Below are 22,186 nucleotides of genomic sequence, written 5' to 3'. Positions count from 1 at the left end.
TCCATGCTAAAACTACTTGCATGTGATCTCAGTCAATTGGCTCCCGGGTAAAACTTCACACAAAAGTCTTTGCAACAAACATTTATTTTAAAACCAATTTCACTGAACAATCATCTCACAATGCTCTGTTTTGTAAATTAAGTATCGTTACATCGGTAGGACATTGTAAATTTAATTCAATACAAATGACTGCTTTTGTCCTTGTATATAAATATGTTCAGAAAATATTGAATTAAAACACAAATTACATATAAACTGGACCCTCAAATATATCCAAATTAATTATACAGACGTGATTGTAATACAAAAATCTATACTAGATTTTAAATATTCCTCGGTTTGGTATAGCCCATAATAGCAAAGGCATGAACTGGTAGAAGATATAAAGAATACTTTTGGAGGCTGCTGGCCAGCTCTTAAATATCCATGTTCATCTTCCTCCTCCACCTGAAATAGGGAGAATAAAAGGATACAGGTTACGTTCAGTAGTCCAACAACTGGTAAACAATGGAGAACTACAATTATATACATTTGCACAGGTTAGGCATGGCTGAAAGCCTGATGACATTTAGCTGAAATGGTTATCTGGTCCAGGGGACCCAATGGAGCTGGGCACAAGCATAAATATTAAGCGGTCTGTATACTAATGGAGCTTAGATGGCTTTGAAGTGACAAACTTGGTAAGTTTAAAAAAAAATCAACGCAACAGATGGGATTCTCAGAAAGCCGAATGAGGCAACTTGGAATTGAAGATCAAATGGAATCGGATGTGGAGGGGAAGGGTGAAAATGTTCTGGTCACAGTAATATGCCGCGTGACTGTTTGTTCCCATTGTACATAAACAAGTTGGATTAGAGCATGGACACAATGCTAAACTGGGAATCCATATATAACTACACATACTCAAAAATCAAAATCACTCTTTAGAAACTAAGTCACAAAATATGACACCAAAGTACAAAGAAGATATTCAGAGAGATGCATGATCAAAATTATAGGCTTTAAGGTGCATATTAAACAAAACAAAAAAGTTATTTTGCTTGTAAATTGAAACGGATGCCATCGGAGAAAGAATTATCATTGGGAACCTTGAGAGGCCAGAATTGGAAAACTGTACCAAGGTCAGAGAACTGCAGTGCTCAAGAAGCCCACAAGAATACACAAAGGGAAAGATAAATAAATACCAATTTGCACTTGGGTGAGAATTTTTAAGTCAAGGTGTGGCCAAGTTACCAAGACCTGTGAGTATTGTGTGACTGATGGTTGAGACAGAGAGAACTTTGGACGGAGAATCAAGAGCTGGTAGCCGCAGGTTAGTATGGCAATTTTAAAGAAACAAAAACTAGAATATACAGGTCCACCACTGATTTTCTCACAACTGTTGGTCTGACACTCCTTTGAACTGAACAAATTTAAGAGAATGTACACAAAAATGCTGGAGAAACTCAGCAGGTGCAGCAGCATCTATGGAGCGAAGGAAATAGGCAACGTTTCGGGCCGAAACCCGAAGAAGGATTTTGGCCCGAAACGTTGCCTATGTCCTTCGCTCCATAGATGCTGCTGCACCCGCTGAGTTTCTCCAACATTTTTGTGTACCTTCAATTTTCCAGCATCTGCAGTTCCTTCTTAAAAAAATTAAGAGAATGCACTTGAACAACCCCCCCCCCACCTCACAGAATGTGGTTTCTAGACCAGGTGGCTGATCTCGACCTCATTGGGACTTCTGCGCCGATCTGCTGGTCGAATTGGCCCCCTGTGGCCAGGGCTCTGGAACTCTGGCCCAGCCGGGGCCGGCAGATCAGTTCCTGTCGGCGGGTTCAGTGCCAACTTTGCAGACTGGTATCTTTGGCGGCCTAGGTGGACCGTTCCAATACTGTCCGACTCCTCTTGGAGCCCGTGACCACTGTTTGCCCAGCAAAACAGACAACCCAGAAAGGCATTGGAACCATGGGTGCTGGTAAACCAGTGGTGGACCTAAACTGGGAGCACTCAGCAGGTACAAAGCTAGCACTGGGGAGAGAGGAAATGTTTTGAGTCAAGGATTCTTCTTTCGAACTGGAATGGACCAAAAGCTAGCATGTTTTAAGTTGTAGAGATAGGCAGGGGTGAAAAACACAGAGCCAATATCTGTAGACATAAGGAACTGCAGATTCTGGTTTACAAAAGAAACACAAGTGCTGGAATAACTGAATAAGTCAGGTAGCATCTCTGGGCCACAAGGATAGGTGACGTTTTGGGTCAGGCCCTCCTTCAGACAATATCTGTGATGGGGACACACTAAAGCTGCCATGGTAATAATTATTAAACAAAATGGAAAGGTTAAACAAACTGAAAGAGACAGGGAAAAAGAGCATCTCAAGTAATTAAAACTAACTAGTCTCTTAGGGTCTGATGTAGAGAGATAAAAATGAGATGCTGTTCCTCGAACTTTGTGGGTGTCACTGGAGCACTGTAGAAAAGGAGTGGGATGAGAATTAAAATCAGATCACTGGATGCTCGATGCTAGCAGTGCAGGCTGAAAGAAAGGGTTCTGCAGTCACCCTGGCTGGGCTTGTAAAGAAGATGGTAAAGCGAGCACTGTATGCAACACCCGAAATTGGAAGCAACACATGAATTACTGCTTCAACTGGAAGGATGTTTGGATTCTTGGATTGTCGGAAGGTAAAAAGGCAGATGTTGCATCTCCTGCTATTTTCTGGGAAAAAATCATGAGTGAGAACTAATTGAAGGAGATGGAAAAATGGACCAAGGAAGGCAGAAAAGTCCCCTTGGATGCCGAAATGGAAGGGGGAAGAAAGCAGGCTTGATAGTGAACTGTTGCTGGAAATGAGAGACATTAAGGAGGCTGATCTGTTGAATGGAGAGGCGGGTAGATTGGAAACCATGGACAATGGAACCCTGTCCTTGTTCGGACTAGGAGTGGGTTGGACTAGGGGTGCGAAAAATAAGAAAACGTGGTTGAAAGAATGAAGACAAATTGAAAGCAATAGTGTGCAAAGTCTCAAAATCAGAGCAGACTGAAAACCTGGTAAAATAGATGTCTTTGCACGATTCAAGGAGGGAGGGAGATGTAGTGAAGGTTTGCTGGCCAGAGATTCCAGGTAACCTGCGCCCTAGACCACACAGGGTCTTAAAAGTGCTGACTTGTGGCTCATCACCAAGGTCCAGAGCCTCTCCCAGCACGGGGTCAGTCACGCTGACTGCATGGCTTTGATGGCCAGCAACCAATTGAATCAAATGACCTTAACATGCAAACGTTCAAAACTGTTCGAGTCCTGTTTAAGTTAAAATACTTTGCACTCAAAAGATATTGAACAAAATTGAATTCTCCTGGTCGAAGTGTTTTCCCACTAATTTTTAGAGAACCCATTTTCTTTGCAGCGAGTTAAGAAGGTACAGATTTGCCAGGCAATTTCCCAGTTTCAGAGTTTGGAAATTTGTGCTCCACCTTTGTAATCCATCCGGCATATTTCAGCCCAGCTCAAGCACCCCCACAGTCAGCAGATGAAAGGCTGGCATCACCATCGTTGAAAACATTAGCCATTGGTCATTGCAGTGATAGCCAAACAACCTCTTCACAAGTTACAAATGCATGGATTTTCTAAGAAAGGTTTTCACTCAATCACTCGTTTATTTAAAGCCTGCATTTTAAATATAACATCCAGAGAGCAAGGAAAACGACTGGAGGCTAATGAAATATAACACAAGCTTTGTTATTTACCTCTGAAGCTGCGACCTCCACCTCCTCTGCCACCTCTGAAACCTCCTCTGCCACCTCTGAAACCACCTGGATAAAAATCAAAAATATAATCATTAGATTATTGCACATGAAAACATTTACCCACAGCCACTCATTCTTAAAATGGAAAAGACTGCTGCATCAATGCAATAGTTGCTTTTAAAATTGACCAATCAGGTCATTTCAATAGTTATACATGTTTGTTTTCAACGCTCTCCAACATCTCAATTTAACACCACCACCACTCTTCCCAGCCAATCCAATTTTCTTCAGGTTCAATAACCATACAAACCACCAAGATATTTGCACTGTTCCAGTTCTACCCTCTAACTTTTCCCTTAAGGGCCTGTCCCCACGAGCATACGACTTCATGCGGCAAGCGCGACCTAAAGGGCCGGTCCCACCAGCATGTGGCAAGCGCAACCAAACCAGAAGAGGGGGCTGCGCGGAGGTCGAGTGAGTGACATGATGTTCGAGCGAAGTCCGCGGGAAGGTCGCGCGTGACGTACGGCGTCAACGCGGCTGCGGGCCGGCAGGCCGTTGCCACGCGGAATTTTAAACACGGTTAGTTTTTCGGAGCCCCGTGCGATGTCGGGACCAGTTCCGCACAACTCCATACGGCTCCGGCGATCGAAGTGGGACCGGCCACGCGAGGTCGTACGTCTCAAGCGAACACGTTAGGTCGCGCTTGCCGCATGCAGGCGCATGCTGGTGGGACCAGCCCTTTAGGTCGTGCTTGCTGCATGGAGTTGCATGCTCGTGGGACAGGCCCTTTATTGTCGATCAATTGGACGATCTGTCTTCTGCTTCCGAGGCAATGTCATGAAATTCTGTTCCCGAGTCTCTCCATCTCCCTGTCTCTTTGTTCTCTTTTATGCCATTCATTAAAACCGACGTCCATGGCCAACCCCCTCTTAGAAACATAGAAACATAGAAAATAGGTGCAGGAGTAGGCCATTCGGCCCTTCGAGCCTGCACCACCATTCAATATGATCATGGCTGATCATCCAACTCAGTATCCTGTACCTGTATCCTGTCCTCTTCTGAGAATTATCAATTTATTTTAGTTCAGTATTATAGATACAGTGTGGAAACAGGCCCTTTGGCCCACTGCTGTCCATCGATCACCTGTTCACACTAGTTCTGTTATCCCACTTCCTCATCCAGCCCCTACACATTCGAAACAATTTACAGAGGCCAATTTCGCTATAAACCCACACGTCTTTGGAATTTTTGGGGTGGGAGTGAACTGACCTTGAGGAAACACACATGGTGAAGGTGCAAAGTCTGCACATACCGCACTCGAGGTCAAGATCAAACCTGGGTCTCTGGTGCTGTGAGGCAGCAGCTCTACCAGCTGTGCCACTCTGCACAATGGTACATAATGATGTGCTGCAAGGGCAATTTATATAAAGGCAATACAATCATTGACCTACATCACCTGTAGTCATTTTACCATCAGGAAAATAGCTCTACCAGCTGAGCCACTGCACCTTTGGTAACACTGCAATGGAGTGTATACATAAAAATAGGAACTTGAATAGATATGTTGTTGGTCTTGTTCAATTAATGGAACATTTCTTACCCATTCTCCCACCACGTCCACCTCGACCTCTGGAACCCCGGCCTCCCCTCATCCCACCTTTTACACCAGGTGGCAGAGGCAAAAACCGCTGAAGCGGGAGTAGTTTTGCTGGATCAACGTAAAACTGCGGGGAAAAGGGAAAATTACGCAAGTAAATCCAAGTACACTTGAGGCAGCTAGTTTCATGCACAGCATTCACTGTGCACAAAGAGAAAAGCAGATCAATGATTATTTTACTACATTTTTCTGCATGACTGCAGCAATATTTATAAATTCAGTTGAGGTTCGTAGATGAACAAATCATTTATCGAAAAAAATGAATTTATTTCAAAGACGTCTCCAACAAATGGTCCAATGTTTGACCCAGGATCATAAGGCCAATAAGGAATAAGAGTAGAATTAGGCAATTTGGCCCATCAAGTCTACTCCACCATTCAGTCATGGCTGATCTATCTCTTCCTCCTTACCCCATTCTCTTGCCTTCTCCCCATAACCTCTAACACCTGCACTAATCAAAAATCTATCTATCTCTGCCTTAAAAATATCCACTGCCTTGTTCTGTGGCAAAGAATTCCACAGATTCACTACGCTCTGACTAAAGAAATATCTCCTCATTTTCTTCCTAAAAGAATGTCCTTTAATTCTGAGGTTATGACTTCTAGTTCTAGACTCTCCCACTAATGGCAACAATAGAATAGAATAGTTTCTTTATTGTCATTGTAACATGAACCATGTACAACAAAATTTAAAAATGTCAGCCAGTCAGTGCACCATTCAAACATTTCTAAAAGCTAACGTTACATACAAGGTAAAATATTAAAAAAGATAAACAACTAAAATAAATATCATGAAAATAGCACGCATAAATACCCAACCCTAACTCCTTCTGTCGATTTCACATTGTACCACAGTCCCTTAGTATGTATCACCCCTGCGTTCCTTGGCGGCTACATTTTGTGCCTTTATAGCAGTGGGGTAAAAACTGTTTTTAAGTCTGTTTGTCCTTGTCCTTGTAGATCTGTACCATCTGCCTGACGGCAACAGTTCAAACAGGGAGTGTCCGGGGTGGGAAATGTCCTTTATAATACTCTGGGATTTTTTGATGCAGCGGGAACTGTGTAAGTTCAAGGTAAGGAGAAGGCAGCCAACAATCCTCTGGGCGTTGTCAATGGCCCTCTGGAGCGCTTTCCTCTGAGCCGCCGTGCAGCTGGTGTACCATACGCATACACAGTATGTTAGGATGCTCCCAATGGAGCACCGATAAAAGGACAGCAGCAGTCTCTGATTGATGTTATTCTTCCTGAGCACCCTCAGGAAGTGCAGTCTCTGCTGGACCTTTTTCAGCAGCGCAGAGGTGTTCACGCTCCACGTCAGGTCCTCCTCAATATGGATTCCCAGGAAGTGGAAATCCGCCACCCTCTCCACACAGTCCCCTCTGATAATTAATGGTACCGTTTTATTCTTCCTGAAGTCTATTATTATTTCCTTTGTCTTTAAGGTGTTGAGGAGCAGGTTATTTTCTTCACACCACACTGTCAGCAGCTCCGCCTCATCCCGGTAGGCGTACTCGTCCCTCCCCCGGAGATGAGTCCCACCACCGTAGTGTCATCCGCAAATTTGACAATGGTGTTGCTGTGGTGGGCGGGGGTGCAGTCATGTGTGTAGATGGTGTAGAGCAGGGGGCTCAGTACGCAGCCCTGTGGAGAGCCGGTACTGAGGCTGAGGGCCGTGGATGTATGATGGCCCACTCTGACTCTCTGGCTGCAACCCGACAGGAAGCTATTTATCCACTTGCAGGTGGAGTGTGGAAGTCCCAAGTCCCCCAGTTTGTCCACCAGTTTGTGGGGAAGGATGGTATTAAAAGCAGAGCTGTAGTCCACAAAGAGCATCCACACGTAGCTCCCCCGCTGCTCCAGGTGGGACAGTGCAGCATGGAGAGCTGTGGCTACAGCGTCCTCTGAAGATCTATTCGCTCTGTACGCAAACTGGTGGGGGTCAAAGCTTCGGGGCAGGAGTGATGTGATATGACCCCGGACCAGTTTTTCAAAACACTTCATCACCACTGGTGTGAGTGCGACTGGCCGGTAGTCGTTGAGGCTGGAGATGTTGGTTTATTTGGACAAGGGGACTATGGTGGAGGACTTCAGACAGGGTGGGACAGTGGACTGGGCCAGAGACTGGTTGAAAATCCTCGTATAGACTCCAGCCAGCTGGTCTGCGCAGGTCTTCAACACGCGTCCAGAGACGCCGTCAGGTCCAGTAGCCTTCCTTGGATTGATGGCCCACAGCATGTGCCTCACCTCATGCTCCTCTATCTTGAGGGTTAGGCTGCTGTGAACCATGTGGTGTGAAGTGGCTGTCTCGGGTGGCTCCACTTCAAAGCGAGCAAAGAAGAGGTTCAGCTCCTCTGCCAACGAGGCGTCACCTTCAGCAGCTCCAAGGTTGGTCTTGTAGTTGGTGATCCCCTGCCACACCTGCCTGCTGTTGTTACTGTCCAGGTGGTCCTCTCTCTTCCTCCTGTAGTCTGATTTGGCCTCTCTGATGCTTCTCTTCAGGTTAGCTCGGGCCGTGCTGTATAAAGCCCTATCGCCAGACCTAAAAGCGGTGTTCCTCTCTTTTAACAGCCGCTGGACCTCCCAGGTCATCCAGGGCTTCTGGTTGGGGTAGACCCGGATGCGTTTGTCCACTGTGACCGTGTCCACATCCACATCCAAGCCTTTCACTATTCTGTATGTTCTGTATATTTCAACTAGATAGAAACATAGAAATTAGGTGCAGGAGTAGGCCATTCGGCCCTTCGAGCCTGCACCGCCATTCAATATGATCATGGCTGATCATCCAACTCAGTATCCCGTACCTGCGTTCTCTCCATACCCCCTGATCCCCTTAGCCACAAGGGCCACGTCTAACTCCCTCTTAAATATAGCTCCCCTAAATATAGGGGGAAATAGAGATCCCCCCTCATTCTTCTAAACTCCAGCTAGCACAGGCCCAGTGCCGACAAACCCTCATCATATGTTAACCTACTCATTCCTGGGATACTGCATTCATCTCAGGGAGGTTCATTTATCACTGATGTGCATTCTCCACATCACGCTGTGTGGCTTGTTTGGATCCTGTCCTTTAAAGCTGGCAAAATTCAGGGAGACGTGTCATTTCCTCATTTTGGACAATGTTTTTGAAATGGCCTTTATTCCATTTGTTGTCACTGGTACATTTGACAAGACAATGGCAAAGTGACCGGAAAGAGTTCCTTGAAAGAACACAAAGGATAGAGTGACATTGATAGCTGAAGACAGAAAGTGTTGGAGTAGATGTAGAGAACACGGATGGGTGACTTTCAACAGAAGACTGATGATAAGGGTCCCGACCTGAAGAGTGATCTACCCATGTTCTCCAGAGATGCTGTATAACCTGCTGAGTTATTCCAGCACATTGCGTATCTGCAGTTCCTTGTTTCTGCAAGTTCCTTAAAACCGTGTGGTAAGCTGGGGAAATCAGAGTATTATTGAAGGATATGCTGGTGCAAATGGACAGGCTCAGATTACGAACAATTTGCACAAACTCTCTGTGCTGCAGGTCGATTTAATTTTGTGCAACGATAAAGCGTTAATTAATAATCTTGCTGTTCTGGGGCTTTAAAGGAAAAATAATCAGAACATGATAAAATTACATAATGAGATATGGCTGTGGAGAAAGAGTGAGTAAAAAACAACAAAAAACAACAGACAGCCAACTATGCCATCTCTGGATGCCCGCTCTACCACCCACCAAATGGAGCTCAGGACCTGGCTGCTCAACGCCCGGTTTGAGATCTAACTATTCCTTTGGTTTATGTTTCATTCGCAAGAAGACGAAGAACAAATTTATATCCCATTTAAAGCTTCAACCCCAATAAGTAAAAAGAATGATCCAACTATGAATTACAAAAACAAAATATATAAAATGTTGGAAAAGCGAGGAGAAACGCTTTGGATTGGAAAAACACAACTTAGCAACGAAGAACTAAAAACCCTGACACTTAAAGACAGGGAGAGTAGAATACAAGTGGTCCAAGATGACAGCATGTGCTAGTCTAACTGCAAAAGTGAATGTTTTGCAGAAGCTAAAGTGGATTGCTTAAAGTAGGTATGTTGCAAAGCCCAACTGAAGCGTCGCTGAAAATCTGTCACTGCGGGTGTGCGCGATTTTGGCGCCGTTTAGAGGGGGCGGGTTTAAAACGCGATTTTCCCTAGGCTGTTCCAATCGAGGATGTTCAGCCTAGTTAATTATTAACGGAAAATCGCTGGAATATTCCGTCGCTTTAGCTATTATTAGTTTTAAAGGCTTTATATAATTGTTGTAGTAGTTTAAAAATTAACCTCTAAACCCGCGACCACCGGCAAGGTCTCATACAGCAGACAACAGACGGTAGGCTGTTTATTTTTACATTAAAAAGGGCTTCTTAAGATCCCTTTATACAAAGACCAAATTACATCGAATCTACCCTGCTATTTCTCCATTATGTGACAGATGCAAAAGTGCAGATGGTTCTTTAACACATATTTTCTGGCTCTGTCCTCATATACAAAGATACTGGTCTAAAATATTTAAGTGCGTTTTCAGGAACCCTACTAGAAAGCTGATTTAAATTCCCCTTATCCAGAACAGCACTTGAACACTAAGATTCCTTCCATTTGGCCTATAAATTAATGTAAATGAACAAAAAGCATGATTTATTGTGAATGGTTGGAAGCCATTTGGACAATGAGGCTATTTAAAAAATGTTAATCATTTACAAGAAATAGATAGATGTTTAGAAAATGAGTAAATGAAATTTGAAAATAGCATACAATTGGAACTAAGGAATGATATGCTTTAATTTCAGGTCATCCAAGTAAGATTTTTTATGTGTTTGGGGACAAAAAAGCTGGAGCCCTTCGATCAAAGTCCAATATTTCATAGTTCCTTCTTAAACACAGTGATGTTTTCTATTTGTTTTTACTTCTTCTTTATGATAACTGAAAATTTCATTCAGTTCTCTTAATTTTTAAGAAAGTTATGGGCTTTTGACTGTCCACGATCACAGCTTTTTTGTTATGTCCATAGAAAATCAATAGGGAACAAGATGCTAATTTCCGAGTATGAAAATGGCCATAACTTTTTAAATACTTGAGATATGAAAGTGAATTAGGTGTCAAATTAAACTTCTTTTTATGCTTTATCTGATGGGATAAATTGCAGACTTGATTTTTTAAATTCAAAATTTTGTAACATTGCTACTTAAAGGCTGAGTTGAGAAATTATACTGGGGAACAGCATAGAAACTAAACAGAGATATTGTCCGTGGCTTCGCGAATCTTACCTGGAAATAGTAAATAACAGATCTAGTGAAAAAGGAGGTCAAAGAAAGAAAAAGTACTTGAAAAAAAATAAATGGGACTATTAATTGATAAATTAAAATCAAAAGAATTTAGAACTGCATACTCATATCGGAAGGTGGCAAATATAACTACCTGAAAACAGAGGGAGAAAAACTGGGCTGAGTTAGTAGATGGGAAAATTAGACAAAATAGGAAAGATATATTAACAGAGCACTTCGAATGAACATGAATAAGAGGCAAATCACATCTAATATTTTCTAAAGAATTTTAGAGGTTGGAACCAGCAGAACAGATTAGGAATCAAGGCATGTAGTACATTTGGAATTTGAGAGCCTTTGAAAAAGATAACACAAATACAAAATGTAAACAAATTAGAATACATGGGTTTGCAGAGGCAGAGTGTCACACAGGGTTGAAATGGAGCCTTCAGCCCAAGACCAAATAGACCAGAAGCAACTATTTTATAGTTCTTAGTGAGAGGTACGAGTACACCAGTCAGTAAAATCCACAAATATTGATAAGAGTACCCAAGTATCATTTGCTTGCAAGAATAATTGTATTCGTAATGGGAACATGTTGGTAATCTAAATGGAAGAAAACTTTTGGCAAGAACTGAAGAAATGGATTTTACAAAAATAAAAATGGAAAAGTGATTATTTTCTGTAAATAATGTCATATTTTCAATTAATCTTTAGAATAAAACCTACCTTCTGTGGTTGCCTGAAGGAACTAGCGTTCATGTTGTCTGATAACTTAACTGAAAAATACTAATAATTTCAATTAAGGAAAAAATAGATAGCATTTTTTTCCAATAATTTTAAGCAAATAAGTTTATAATCATACCATTGAGACATAATTTTAGTTTTTAATTTAGAGATGTAGTGTAGCAAAAAGCCCTTAGGTCCACCGAGCTCACGCTGAATCATCCGTTTGCACTATCTCTATATTATTCCAATATTACACTATTTCTATCTTTTTCAATTCCCAACACATATGGGGCGATTTTGCAGAAGTCAATTAACACACAAACCCACATGGTTTTGGGATGTGGGAGGAAACCAGAGCACCCAGAGTAAATCCATGTGGTCACAGGGAGAATGTGCACCCGAGGTCAGTATCGAACCCCAGTCCATGGCACTGTGAGGCAGCAGCTCTACCAGCTGCCCCACTGTGCCACACCAATTTTAAGATCAATGAAGACATAAATGTGAACAAAAAAAATTTAGCGATTATACCCAATCCTAGTTAGTGGGTTACCAAGTATTTTGTTCTCATACAACCAACACACCTGACAGCAGCACAAGATGTCAAAGAAACACTCGCTGACACGAGGCCTTCATATGTAGCTCAAGAATCATCTACTAATTTAGGTACTTCCCAACACTAACTCACAAAAGGATACAAAATTTCGAATCTGTCCAAATATTTCATCAACTTTTCCAATTTGTTCTTTGTTTTCCAAGTAAACGGGCGCGTTAAAATAAGGGACTTTATTTTCTTCCGAGGTGCATTTGCAAACAATGTCATCTTCGCATGGATGCAAGAAATCTCCCAATTCTAACACAAATATAACAAAGAGTTAAAGAACCATAACATTTAAATGTTCATAAGAATACATTAAAATTATAAATGAATAGCTTTAAATTTAAAAAAAATTAAAGCTGCACATCAAAAAAAAAAAAAATCATTAAATATAGTAAAGAAAGCTTTTGGTATGCTAGCCTTTATAAATCAGCAGAGTCATTGAGTATAGAAGCTGGGATGTAATGTTAAAATTGTACAAGGCATTGGTGAGACCAAATCTGGAGTATGGTGTACAATTTTTGGTCGCCACTTATAGGAAGGATGTCAACAAAATAGAGAGAGTACAGAGGAGATTTACTAGAATGTGAACAACTAAGTTACAGAGATAGGTTGAATAAGTTAGGTCTTTATCCTAGTTAGTGGGTTACGCAGAAGTTAAGGGGGGGACATGATAGAGGTCTTGAAAGCAGCAGAGGGATGACAGAGTTGATGTGGACAAGTTTTCAAGAATCATCTACTAGGGAAGATTCAAACCAGAGGACATAACTCACAGAAAAGGGACAGAAAATTTAGGGGGTAATATGAGGGGGAACTTCTTTACTCAGAGAGTGGTAGCGGTGTGGAATGAGCTTCCAGTGGAAGTGGTGGAGGCAGGTTCATTGGTATCATTTAAAAATAAATTGGATAGGCATATGGATGAGAAGGGAATGGAGGGTTCTGGTACGAGTGCAGGCAGGTGGGACTAAGGGGAGAAAAAAAATTGTTCGGCATGGACTTGTAGGGCCGAGATGGCCTGTTTCCGTGCTGTAATTGTTATATGGTTATATGGTTATATGTGGAAACGCTCTCCTTCCATCTTTTCGATGAATTTTTGATTTGAATCCAAATTCATGGGATGAAGGTCTGCTGGATCATTGCGCCATCAAGTACTCCTAACTCCATCAGTTATTCAAAAGCTCATTTAAAAGGATATTTAAACAATGTAAATCCAAATTAAATTTAACACTTCAGAGGTACATTAGGTATTCATGCGATTAAAAGGCTTGGAGTCAAATTATATACAATACAATATAACTTTATTTCTCTCAGGAGGGAAATTAATTTGCCAAGTCATAAAAAGACAAAAAACACATGAGACATGAAACACTGCATTAACATGAGAGGATGAATACAAAATATTTTCATGACACCCGTGTTTGGACTAACAAGATTTTTGCAGCATTTATCATTTTACACATGTTACTTTGTGTCTTTGCTATTATTACAGAAATCCATGAATAAAATAAACCTGAATCCTCATGGAATCAAAATCAGAACATAAAACCAGTTTATCAGAGAGGAAGCGTAACATCCAAGCATTCTATTTCTCTCTGATGTGCAGCATTTTTATCACATTTGCAGAAAAGATCAAACAGTAGTGAAGATCTTCAGCTAATCAGCCTTCTTCCCTGGAAATATTTTCATTAAAATATGGACCAATTAAACAGCTGCTCAGGGATTTGAAATATTTATCTGGACTACAATAACCTCTTGATTTAGGACAATGCAACTTTTGCCAAGTATGTTGTTCATAAGGTCATAAGTGATAGGAGCAGAATTAGGCCATACGGCCCATCAAGTTTACTCCGCCATTCAATCATGGCTGATCTATCTCTCCCGCCGAACCCCATTCTCCTGCATCCCCCCCATAACCTCTGACACCCGTACTAATCAATGTTCTTGTCATTGTGCCATTGTCATTCTTGTCATTGTCACCAATCAATGTCCATACGTTCATGTTCATACATACCGACTACCCTTTCAGGAGGCCCCTGATCATATCCTCTATTGAAGCCTCCTCGACCTCCGCCGCGGAATCCGCCTCCACCACGCCCTCTTCCTCCGCTAAAGCCGCCTCCTCTTCCCCCACCGTAGCCGCCGCTGCTGCCTCTTCCCCCACCGTAGCCACCTCCTCTTCCACCTCTGTAGCCACCTCCGCCGCCCCCGCCGCCCCTTCCTCCACGATAAGACATTTCAATTCAAAATTCTGAAAAAGATTACATTTAGTGAGTAAAGGTACATTAGTTATCTTCCCTGACACAATAATAAAGTATGTAACCTGGATTTGTTACACATCATCATTGAAATATAGTAAGAAAGATTGCACGTTATCAATAGATTTAGTTTGCTGATCATTGGATTTATTTGTTGATCAAGTAAACATAGAAAATAGGTGCAGGAGGAGGCCATTTGGCCCTTCGAGCCAGCATCACCATTCATTGTGATCATGGCTGATCAACCACAATCAGTAACCCGTGCCTGCCTTCTCCCCATAACCCTCGATTTCTTTTACATTCTTTTAAAATTCATCCAGTGAATTGGCCACTGCCTTTTGTGGCAGAGAATTCCACAAATTCACAACACTCTGGGTGAAAAAGTTTTTTCTCATCTCAGTTTTAAATGGCCTCCCCTTTATTCTTAGACTGTGGCCCCTGCAGTGGCTTCAACATCGGGAGCCTCGATCGCCTCGACACAGCAATTTGACCGTGGGGCGGTGGAAAAATCGCGTGGCCGATTTTGCGCCACTCCGGGCGATGAAAGGCCCTGTGAACCAAAGATCATAGAGCGGAGCTCCGCCTATGATCTTTCCTCCTCCAATCACCGCGCTCTATCCTCAGTCCCACCCCCTTATTTCAGCCTCTGACCGACACCTCCCTCCTCCAATCATCGCACTGAAACATCATGGTCTCCCCCCCCCCCCCCCATTGCCTGCTGACCAACGTCTCTCGTCCAATCGGCGCCCTCGATCATCAGTCCCAAACCCACTGTCTCGCGGAAAGCAGAGATTTTTAATAGATTTTTTTTCCCACCGAATTTTAAAATCCGGAATACAAAACATGGGGGGGGGGGGGGGGGGGGGGGGAGGGGGGAGTTTGCCCCCCACCTCTCAAAACATGGGGAGGACGAGGACGTGCAGTATCAAATGGCAACTTATTTAGGATCACAGCCAGATTTCTACAAGCATGGTTGAAATAGTTCTGAAAAATGGATGCAGCCAACTCATTTCACTTTCACCTAGAGACATCAAATGTGACGAGTGTGTGAATCTGCAGCAAAGACTGAAAAATTGTCCTCAACCACTTTCCCACTGCCCTCAGTGGGGACTCTCTTGAATCAAACTTTTAGTCAAGCACCAAAAACATAAGGTGTACAAGGACATAGGAGTAGACCTGATCTCTGAAGCTTGCTCCACCATGCTGAAGAATACTGGCGAATTGCCTCAAGGCTTTTTTTTTTCAATTTTCTCCTCTCTGTCGCTCACAGCTCTCAACTGTCTAATAGATTTAGAAAATTATAAAGGCCTACAATGCATGCGCAAATTATGTTTCAGTAATGGGAGAGTCTAAAACCATAGTGCACAGCCCCAAAATAAAAGGATGAACCTTCACAATGGAGATGAGGGGAAATTAATTTAGCCAGACGGTGGTGAATCTGTGGAATTCATTGCCACAGACAGCTGTGAAGGCCACGACATTGGGCATTTTCAAAATGGAGATTGTTAGGTTCGTGATTAGTTTAGTTTATTATTGTCACGTGTACCTAGCGACACTGAAAAGCTTTTTGCTGCATGCTATCCAGTCAGCTGAAAGACTATACATGATTACAATCAAACCATCCAGCGTAGATACAGAATAAAGGGTAGAACATCGATAAAGAATATAAGGGTATATGCAAATTAAAGTCCAGTAAAGACTGATTAAAGATAGTTTGAGGTCTCCAGTGAGGTATATGGGAGGTCAGGACCACTTTCTAGTTGGTGTGGGCATGTGTGCAGCTGGAATTGGGAGCACATGTTGAGAATATAGGCAGGTTTTGCATCCAAAGCCAGGGACTGGAAGATTACTCTTGTGCACAGCTAGAGTGCTTGAATGTTTCACCATTTTGACAAGATGAAACTCCCCAGGGCTCAAGTAATAAATTATATTACCATGTGCAATATGAAATAACATGGAAATAAAAGTGCCAGGGGAAGAAGTGCATCATCTAAAAGGCTGGAAAATGTGGACTCTCTAAACTGTATGCTTTCCACTTACATTCAATTTTCCAAAGTGCAACATCTCACACTTGTTCAGAGTAAACTCCATTTGCCACTTCAGCACCCATTTCTGCAGCTATGATCCCAGGTATACTTTGACAGCTCACTGTCTGCAACTCCACCACTTTTGGTGCCGTCTGTGAACTTACTAACCTACATTTACATCCGAAACGTAAAGTGCAGGAGGTACTCAGCAGGTCAGGCAACATATGTGGAGGGGATGGACTGGCAATGTCATGGATCAGGACCCTTCTTCAGACTGATGAGTCCAATCAGTCTGAAGAAGAACTTATTCACAGTCACCTATCCGTTCTGTAGAGATGTTGCCTGACCGACTAAGTTAGTCTACCACTTTTATGTATTGTTCAGTCTGAAGGGGTCCGACCCAAATACTCTTTATCAGTGGGACCAATTCAGTTTACACTGAGAAACAAAAGATTGATTTTGTGGCGACCATGAGTAGCCAATTCATCCAACTTACTCATCACCTCCCCACCACATGGAGGCCAGGGTGAACACCACACGACCTGAAGATATGCACAAAAAGCCAGAGTAACTCAGAAGGTCAGTCAGTATCTCTGGAGAAAATGAATCGTTGATGTTTTGGGTCAAGACCCTTCTTCAAACCCGAAACCTCACCCATTCCTTCGCTCCAGAGATGCTGCCTGGCCCGCTGAGTTACTCCAGCATTTTGTGTCTATTCTTGGTTTAAACCAGCATCTGCAGTTCCTTCCTACACACCAAATACCCCACCTATCCCAGAAAAGGTTCACTTGCACCTCCTCAAACCTTATCTACTGTATCTGCTGTTCCAGGTGTGGACTCCTATATATCAGCAAAACCAAGCGCAGGCTCGGCGATCGTTTCGCTGAACTCCTCCGCACAGTCCACCTAAACCTACCTGATCTCCCGTTTGCTAAACACTTTAACCCCCGCTCCCATTCTGACCTTTCTGTCCTGGACCTCCTCCACTGTCAGAGTGAGACCCAGCGCAAATTGGAGGAACAGCACCTCATATTTTACTTGGGTAGCTTACACCTCAGCAATATGAACATTGATTTCTCTAACTTCAATTAACCCTTGCTTTCCCTCTCTCTCGGTCTCTGACCAATCTGTCTGTCCCCTTGATTACATTTCATCTCTGTTTGCTTTGTTGTCAATTTCTCCTAGCTACCAATAATCTATTCTACATTTTCCTTGATCACCATCTGTTTTGATGTCTCGTTTTCACACACTTTACCCTTCCTTATCTGTGTCTCCCTCTCCCCTGACTCTCAGTCAGAAGGGTCTTGACCCAAAACGTCACCCATTCCTGCTCTCCAGGGATGCTGCCTGTCCCGCTGAGTTACTCCAGCATTTTGTGTCTACCCACTCTGTCTGTGCCTTTCACTATTCTGTAAGATTCAATGAGGTCCCCTCCTCAACTCCAGCGAGTAGAGGCCCAGTGCTGTCAAGCGCTCATCATATGCTAACCCACTCATTCTTGGGATCATTCTTGTAAAGCTCCTCTGGACCCTATCCAGAGCCAGCATATCCTTCCTCAGATATGGTGCCCAAATTTGCTCACTGTACTCCAAATGCGGCCTGACCAGTGCCTTATCTCAGCATTACATCTGTTCTTTTTGTATTCCAGTCCACTTAATATAAATGCCAGCATTGAATTTACCTAGCTTTCCACCCAGAGAGTTGTGAGTCTGTGGAATTCTCTGCCACGGCAGGCAGTGCAGACCAATTCACTGGATGTATTCAAGAGAGAGTTGGATAACGGAATCAAGATATATGGGGAGAAAGCAGGAACGGGGTTACTGATTTGGGATGATCAGATTCAGATTCAACTTTAATTGTCATTGTCAGTGTACAATACAGAGACAACGAAATGCAGTTAGCATCTCCCTGGAAGAGCGACATAGAATATGATTTCAATAAATAAATCTATTTACATGCATAGTCATAGTGTTTTTCCTGTGGAGGAGTGTTGGGGGGGGGGGGTAATTGGCAGTCACCGAGGTACATTGTTGAGTAGTGTGACAGCCGCAGGGAAGAAGCTGTTCCTGGACCTGCTGATCCGGCAATGGAGAGACCTGTAGCGCCTCTCGGATGGTAGGAGGGTAAACAGTCCATGGTTGGGGTGAGCGCAGTCCATGGCGATGCCGAGCGCCCTTCGCAGACAACGCTTGCTTTGGACAGACTCCATGGAGGGGAGCGAGGAACTGGTGATGCGTTGGGCAATTTTCACCACTCTCTGCAGTGCTTGCACATAGCCATGAATGGCCTACTCATAGCCATAGCCATAAATGGCCTACTCCTGCAGCTAATTGTCTATGTTACTTTGTTACTACTGCCACTTCCTTGTCCTGGGCCTGGAACGTTGCCCGGAGCACGAGTAGTGCCCACTGTCCCCGGGCTGCAGCCCCACACACACAATCCCATCCCGGGGGTGGAAACAACATGCTGGAGCCGGGGATTAGACACAACATGCTGGAGCCTCACGCACACACACAATCATATCCCGGGGATTACAGACAATCAATTAGACACAACATGCTCGAGTAACTCAGCAGGACAGGCAGCGTCTCTGGAGAGAAGGGAAAGGGTGACATTTCGGGTCGAGAGCCGTTTTCAGACTGGCCTTGAAACTTTCCCCGGAGCACGTGGAACGCCGCCGCGGTCGCTGCAACCAGAATTTAAAAAAACAAAAGGGGGGACTCTACTTACTCTTCAGCTGGCCAGATATTTTCGACACATCGGTTTTGTTTGCAATATTAAGATGCAATTTCAAGTCTCCCAATATTTCCCCCCGGCTTTTTTTTTCACCCCCACTCACTTTTTACGACGGGACACGACCTGCCGTATCACGAACTTTCACGTGGTGCAGCTTCAGCGTTGGCCGCTGCAGATGCAGATCTTTGGATGAAGCTAGTGGTCTGCACCCTCTAGCGGCAGGCTCGGCAATCCTCGACGGCCCCCTTCACAATCCCAGCTCACTTGCTCCACGTCACTTCGCTACCTGTCTGTTCAGCCGTGAACTCGCAGGCTGGTGTTGTGGCGAATGCTTTAATGCTGCTCGTACTCCGGGCAAATTCTGCTCTTCGCAGCGCTGCAGCCCGAGGATAGACACACAAAGCTGCAGTAACTCAGCGGGACAGACAGCATCTCTGGAGAAAAGGAATTTATGTGACGTTTCGGGTCGAGACCCTTCTTCAGACTGGGAGTCAGGGGAAAGGGAGACAAAGATAAGGAAGTGTACGGTGTGAAAACAAGACATGAAAGGGGATGTGGCTCGAATAAAAACTGTGGAATAGCTAGGTGAAGGTGACAACAAAGCAGCACAGATAAAATGTAATCAAGGGGACAGTCAGACTGGATGGCGAACTAGGAAGGGTAGGGATTGATAGAGAGGGCAAGCAAGAAGTCAATGTTCATACCGCTGGGGTGTAAGCTGCCAAGGGAAATATGAAGTGCTATTCCTCCAATTTACACTGACAATTGAGGAGGTCCAGGACAGAAAGGTCAGTTAATCCGGTGGGCGGCGCGGCTCTGGCCAGCAGCGGCCTCTGCAGTCTGTCCGCGTTTTATTATTTTTCTGTCTGTGTTTTAATGTAATTTTTGTTATTTTTTGTCGGGGTGTGTGTGTGTGGGGGGGGTGGGGGTGGGGTGGGGGGAACTTTTTAAATCTCTCCCTGCACTGGAGACCCGACCTTTTCTCGTCGGGTTTCCGTTGTCGTTGGGGCCGCAACGAAGAGCGGCCTCCAACAGGAAGAAGCCGGGGACTCTGGTGCTACAACTCACCATCGCCGTCGCGGGGCTGGCCGAGTCCGGAGCGGGTGGAGCGGTGGAGGAGCGCTGCTGCTGCTGCTGCTGCGGCCCGACCGGAGAGTCGGAGGCTCCAACGACAGGTCTGTGGACGGCGGCACCGGGAGCCCGCGGCTCCCTGGAGGGAGACCGCTTTTCAGGGCTCTCGCAACGGCGACTTCCCCCGCCCGAGTTGCGGGGTCGAAGAGCTCCTGGAGCGGGCCCTGACACCACTGCCCCGCGCGGCTTGGAATGGCCGCGGGACTCTGCGAGCGCACGCCGCGGGCTCTAATACCAAGACCCGGTGTGCGACCTCGCACCACCCGGCGTGGCTTTAATGGCCGCGGGACAATCACCATCGCCAGCCGGGGGCTTTGACTTTGACTATGACATCGGGGGGGGGGGGGGAGAGTGCAGTGGAGAAATAAGTTTATTTGGCCTTCCATCACAGCGATGTGATGGATGTTTATGTAAATTATGTTGTGTCTTGGGTCTATGTGTTTGTATGTATGGCTGCAGAAACGGCATTTCGTTTGGACCTCAAGGGGTCCAAATGACAATAAATGTATCTTGTCTTATTATTAAGGAATGGGGGGGGAGAGTTAAAGTGTTTAGCAAACGGGAGATCATGTAAGTTTAGGCAGGCTGAGTGGAGGAGTTCAGTGAAACGATCGCCGAGCCTGTACTTGGTCTCTCCGATATATAGGAGTTGACATCTGGAACAGCGGATACAGTAGATGAGGTTGGAGGAGGTGCAAGTGAACCTCCTTGGATGGAGTCGAGGGCGGAGGTATAGGGACTGGTGTTGCATCTCCTGTGTTTGCAAGGGAAAGTACTGGGGGGGGGGGGGGGGCAGGTTGGGTGGGAAGGGGGGGGGGGGGGGGGGGGGGGGTAACCAGGGAGTTGGGGAGGGAACGGTCTCTGCAGAAAGTGAAAAGGGATAGGCTATGGGCCAAATGCAGGCAAGTGGGACTACTGTAGATGAGAATGTTGGTAAGCGTGGGCAAGTTGGGCCAAATGGGCTGTTTTACCGCTGTCTGACTCTCCAACTGATTCCAGCCCCACATTTTCCCATATTGCCAGTCCTTGGCTCCAACCATGCACCTAATCTGTGTCCCTAAACCCCTGCTCAGACCAAGTTCAATGCACTAGCAAAATGTTGGATCGCTGAGCAACAGGGATACATATGTCCCAGAGCTGATGTAAACCTCGTACATGGGGCAGCAGTGATCTCTGTTCTATATGCTTCTGAAACCTGGACTACCTACAGGAGGCAAGTCAAGGCATTGGCAAAATACCACAAATGCTGCCTTTGCTTAAAAACTCCAAATTCACTGTTAGGATAAGTAAACCAAAGCTATTTTTACTGCATTAGGTAGCTACATTTGGTCAGCTACATTATGCAGGCCATGTGCTTTGTGTGCCTTACATTGGATTCCCAAAACAGATGCTCTATTCCGTTCTCTATCATTGGAGGAGATTACTAGGCATTTCTTGAAAAGGGTTTTATGATGTGCTCTAAGCTTTCTTCAAACTACTACTACTCTGGGAGCCTCAGACCCATGATCACCCATAGTGGATGAAGAGCCTTTGATGTGGTACTGGGAAGTGCACGGCTATGCATGAGGACTGCATGACACTCTGTGTTCTCCACTTCTTGCCACATTTGTGGAACAGACTGCGGCTTTCCCCAATGACCACCTCAGAATCCACAAAGCCAGAATTAGGCTGTGGGCCGAGGAGCTTTATTCCAGTGTTTCGTGACCCAAGTCACCGAACTGTCATGAAATTTTCACATATTGTGTAAAAAATATATATAAATCACCCCTGAAACTCGTCATGAACAAAACGTGCATATTTTTTATTAAATTAGAGAAAAACCTGAAAAATGTCTGTTATTTTTAGTCCAATCAAAGCACGTTTAACATTGAGTTGTCTGCCAGTTGGCCAATCATGCACTTTGTTTCAGGCTAGCACACAACATGGCTGAGATTGCCTCTACTGATGCCTGTTTTACTGGAGATTCCGATGAAGTTTCTTTGTTGTTCTGTGGAATACATGTCATGGAAACTTGCAGCAGGGTAATTGAATTTAGTGAGAAAAGCATT

The 22,186-nt window shown here is 44.4% G+C and overlaps 1 protein-coding gene across 2 annotated transcripts; it reads right to left on the bottom strand.

Annotated features, from left to right (window-relative positions):
- Window positions 1–66: 66 nt before the first annotated feature.
- On the bottom strand, window positions 67–19,131 carry gar1 (GAR1 homolog, ribonucleoprotein). Of its 2 annotated transcripts, XM_055645311.1 has the most exons (7): window positions 19,002–19,131; window positions 14,001–14,237; window positions 12,090–12,244; window positions 11,395–11,454; window positions 5,325–5,448; window positions 3,722–3,787; window positions 67–447 (listed from the first exon to the last, which is right to left on the bottom strand). In XM_055645311.1, the coding sequence occupies exons 2-7, from the start codon at window positions 14,221–14,223 to the stop codon at window positions 431–433; spliced, it is 645 nt and encodes a 214-aa protein (XP_055501286.1). In that variant the 5' UTR covers window positions 14,224–14,237; window positions 19,002–19,131; the 3' UTR covers window positions 67–430. The 2 variants fall into 2 exon arrangements, with proteins under 2 accessions (XP_055501286.1, XP_055501287.1); XM_055645312.1 differs by lacking the exon at window positions 67–447 and having other exon boundaries at window positions 3,714–3,787.
- Between the last annotated feature and the right edge of the window lie 3,055 nt (window positions 19,132–22,186).

The sequence above is a fragment of the Leucoraja erinacea genome, chromosome 1 (genome assembly GCF_028641065.1).
Source record: "Leucoraja erinacea ecotype New England chromosome 1, Leri_hhj_1, whole genome shotgun sequence".
Taxonomy (NCBI): Eukaryota; Metazoa; Chordata; class Chondrichthyes; order Rajiformes; family Rajidae; genus Leucoraja; species Leucoraja erinaceus.
Note: the sequence above shows the minus strand (reverse complement) of the source record. Positions and strands in the feature narration are given on the sequence as shown.

What these genes read in the sequence shown, in the direction of transcription:
- gar1 (XM_055645311.1), bottom strand. Translation starts at nt 14,223, where the DNA reads ATGTCTTATCGTGGAGGAAGGGGCGGCGGGGGCGGCGGAGGTGGCTAC. An exon ending in GCCTCCTGAAAGGGTAGTCG is followed by an intron (nt 12,245 to 14,000) that starts GTATGTATGAAC and finishes TATTTGTGTTAG; the next exon opens with AATTGGGAGATTTCTTGCAT. An exon ending in CCTTCAGGCAACCACAGAAG is followed by an intron (nt 5,449 to 11,394) that starts GTAGGTTTTATT and finishes TTTTCCCCGCAG; the next exon opens with TTTTACGTTGATCCAGCAAA.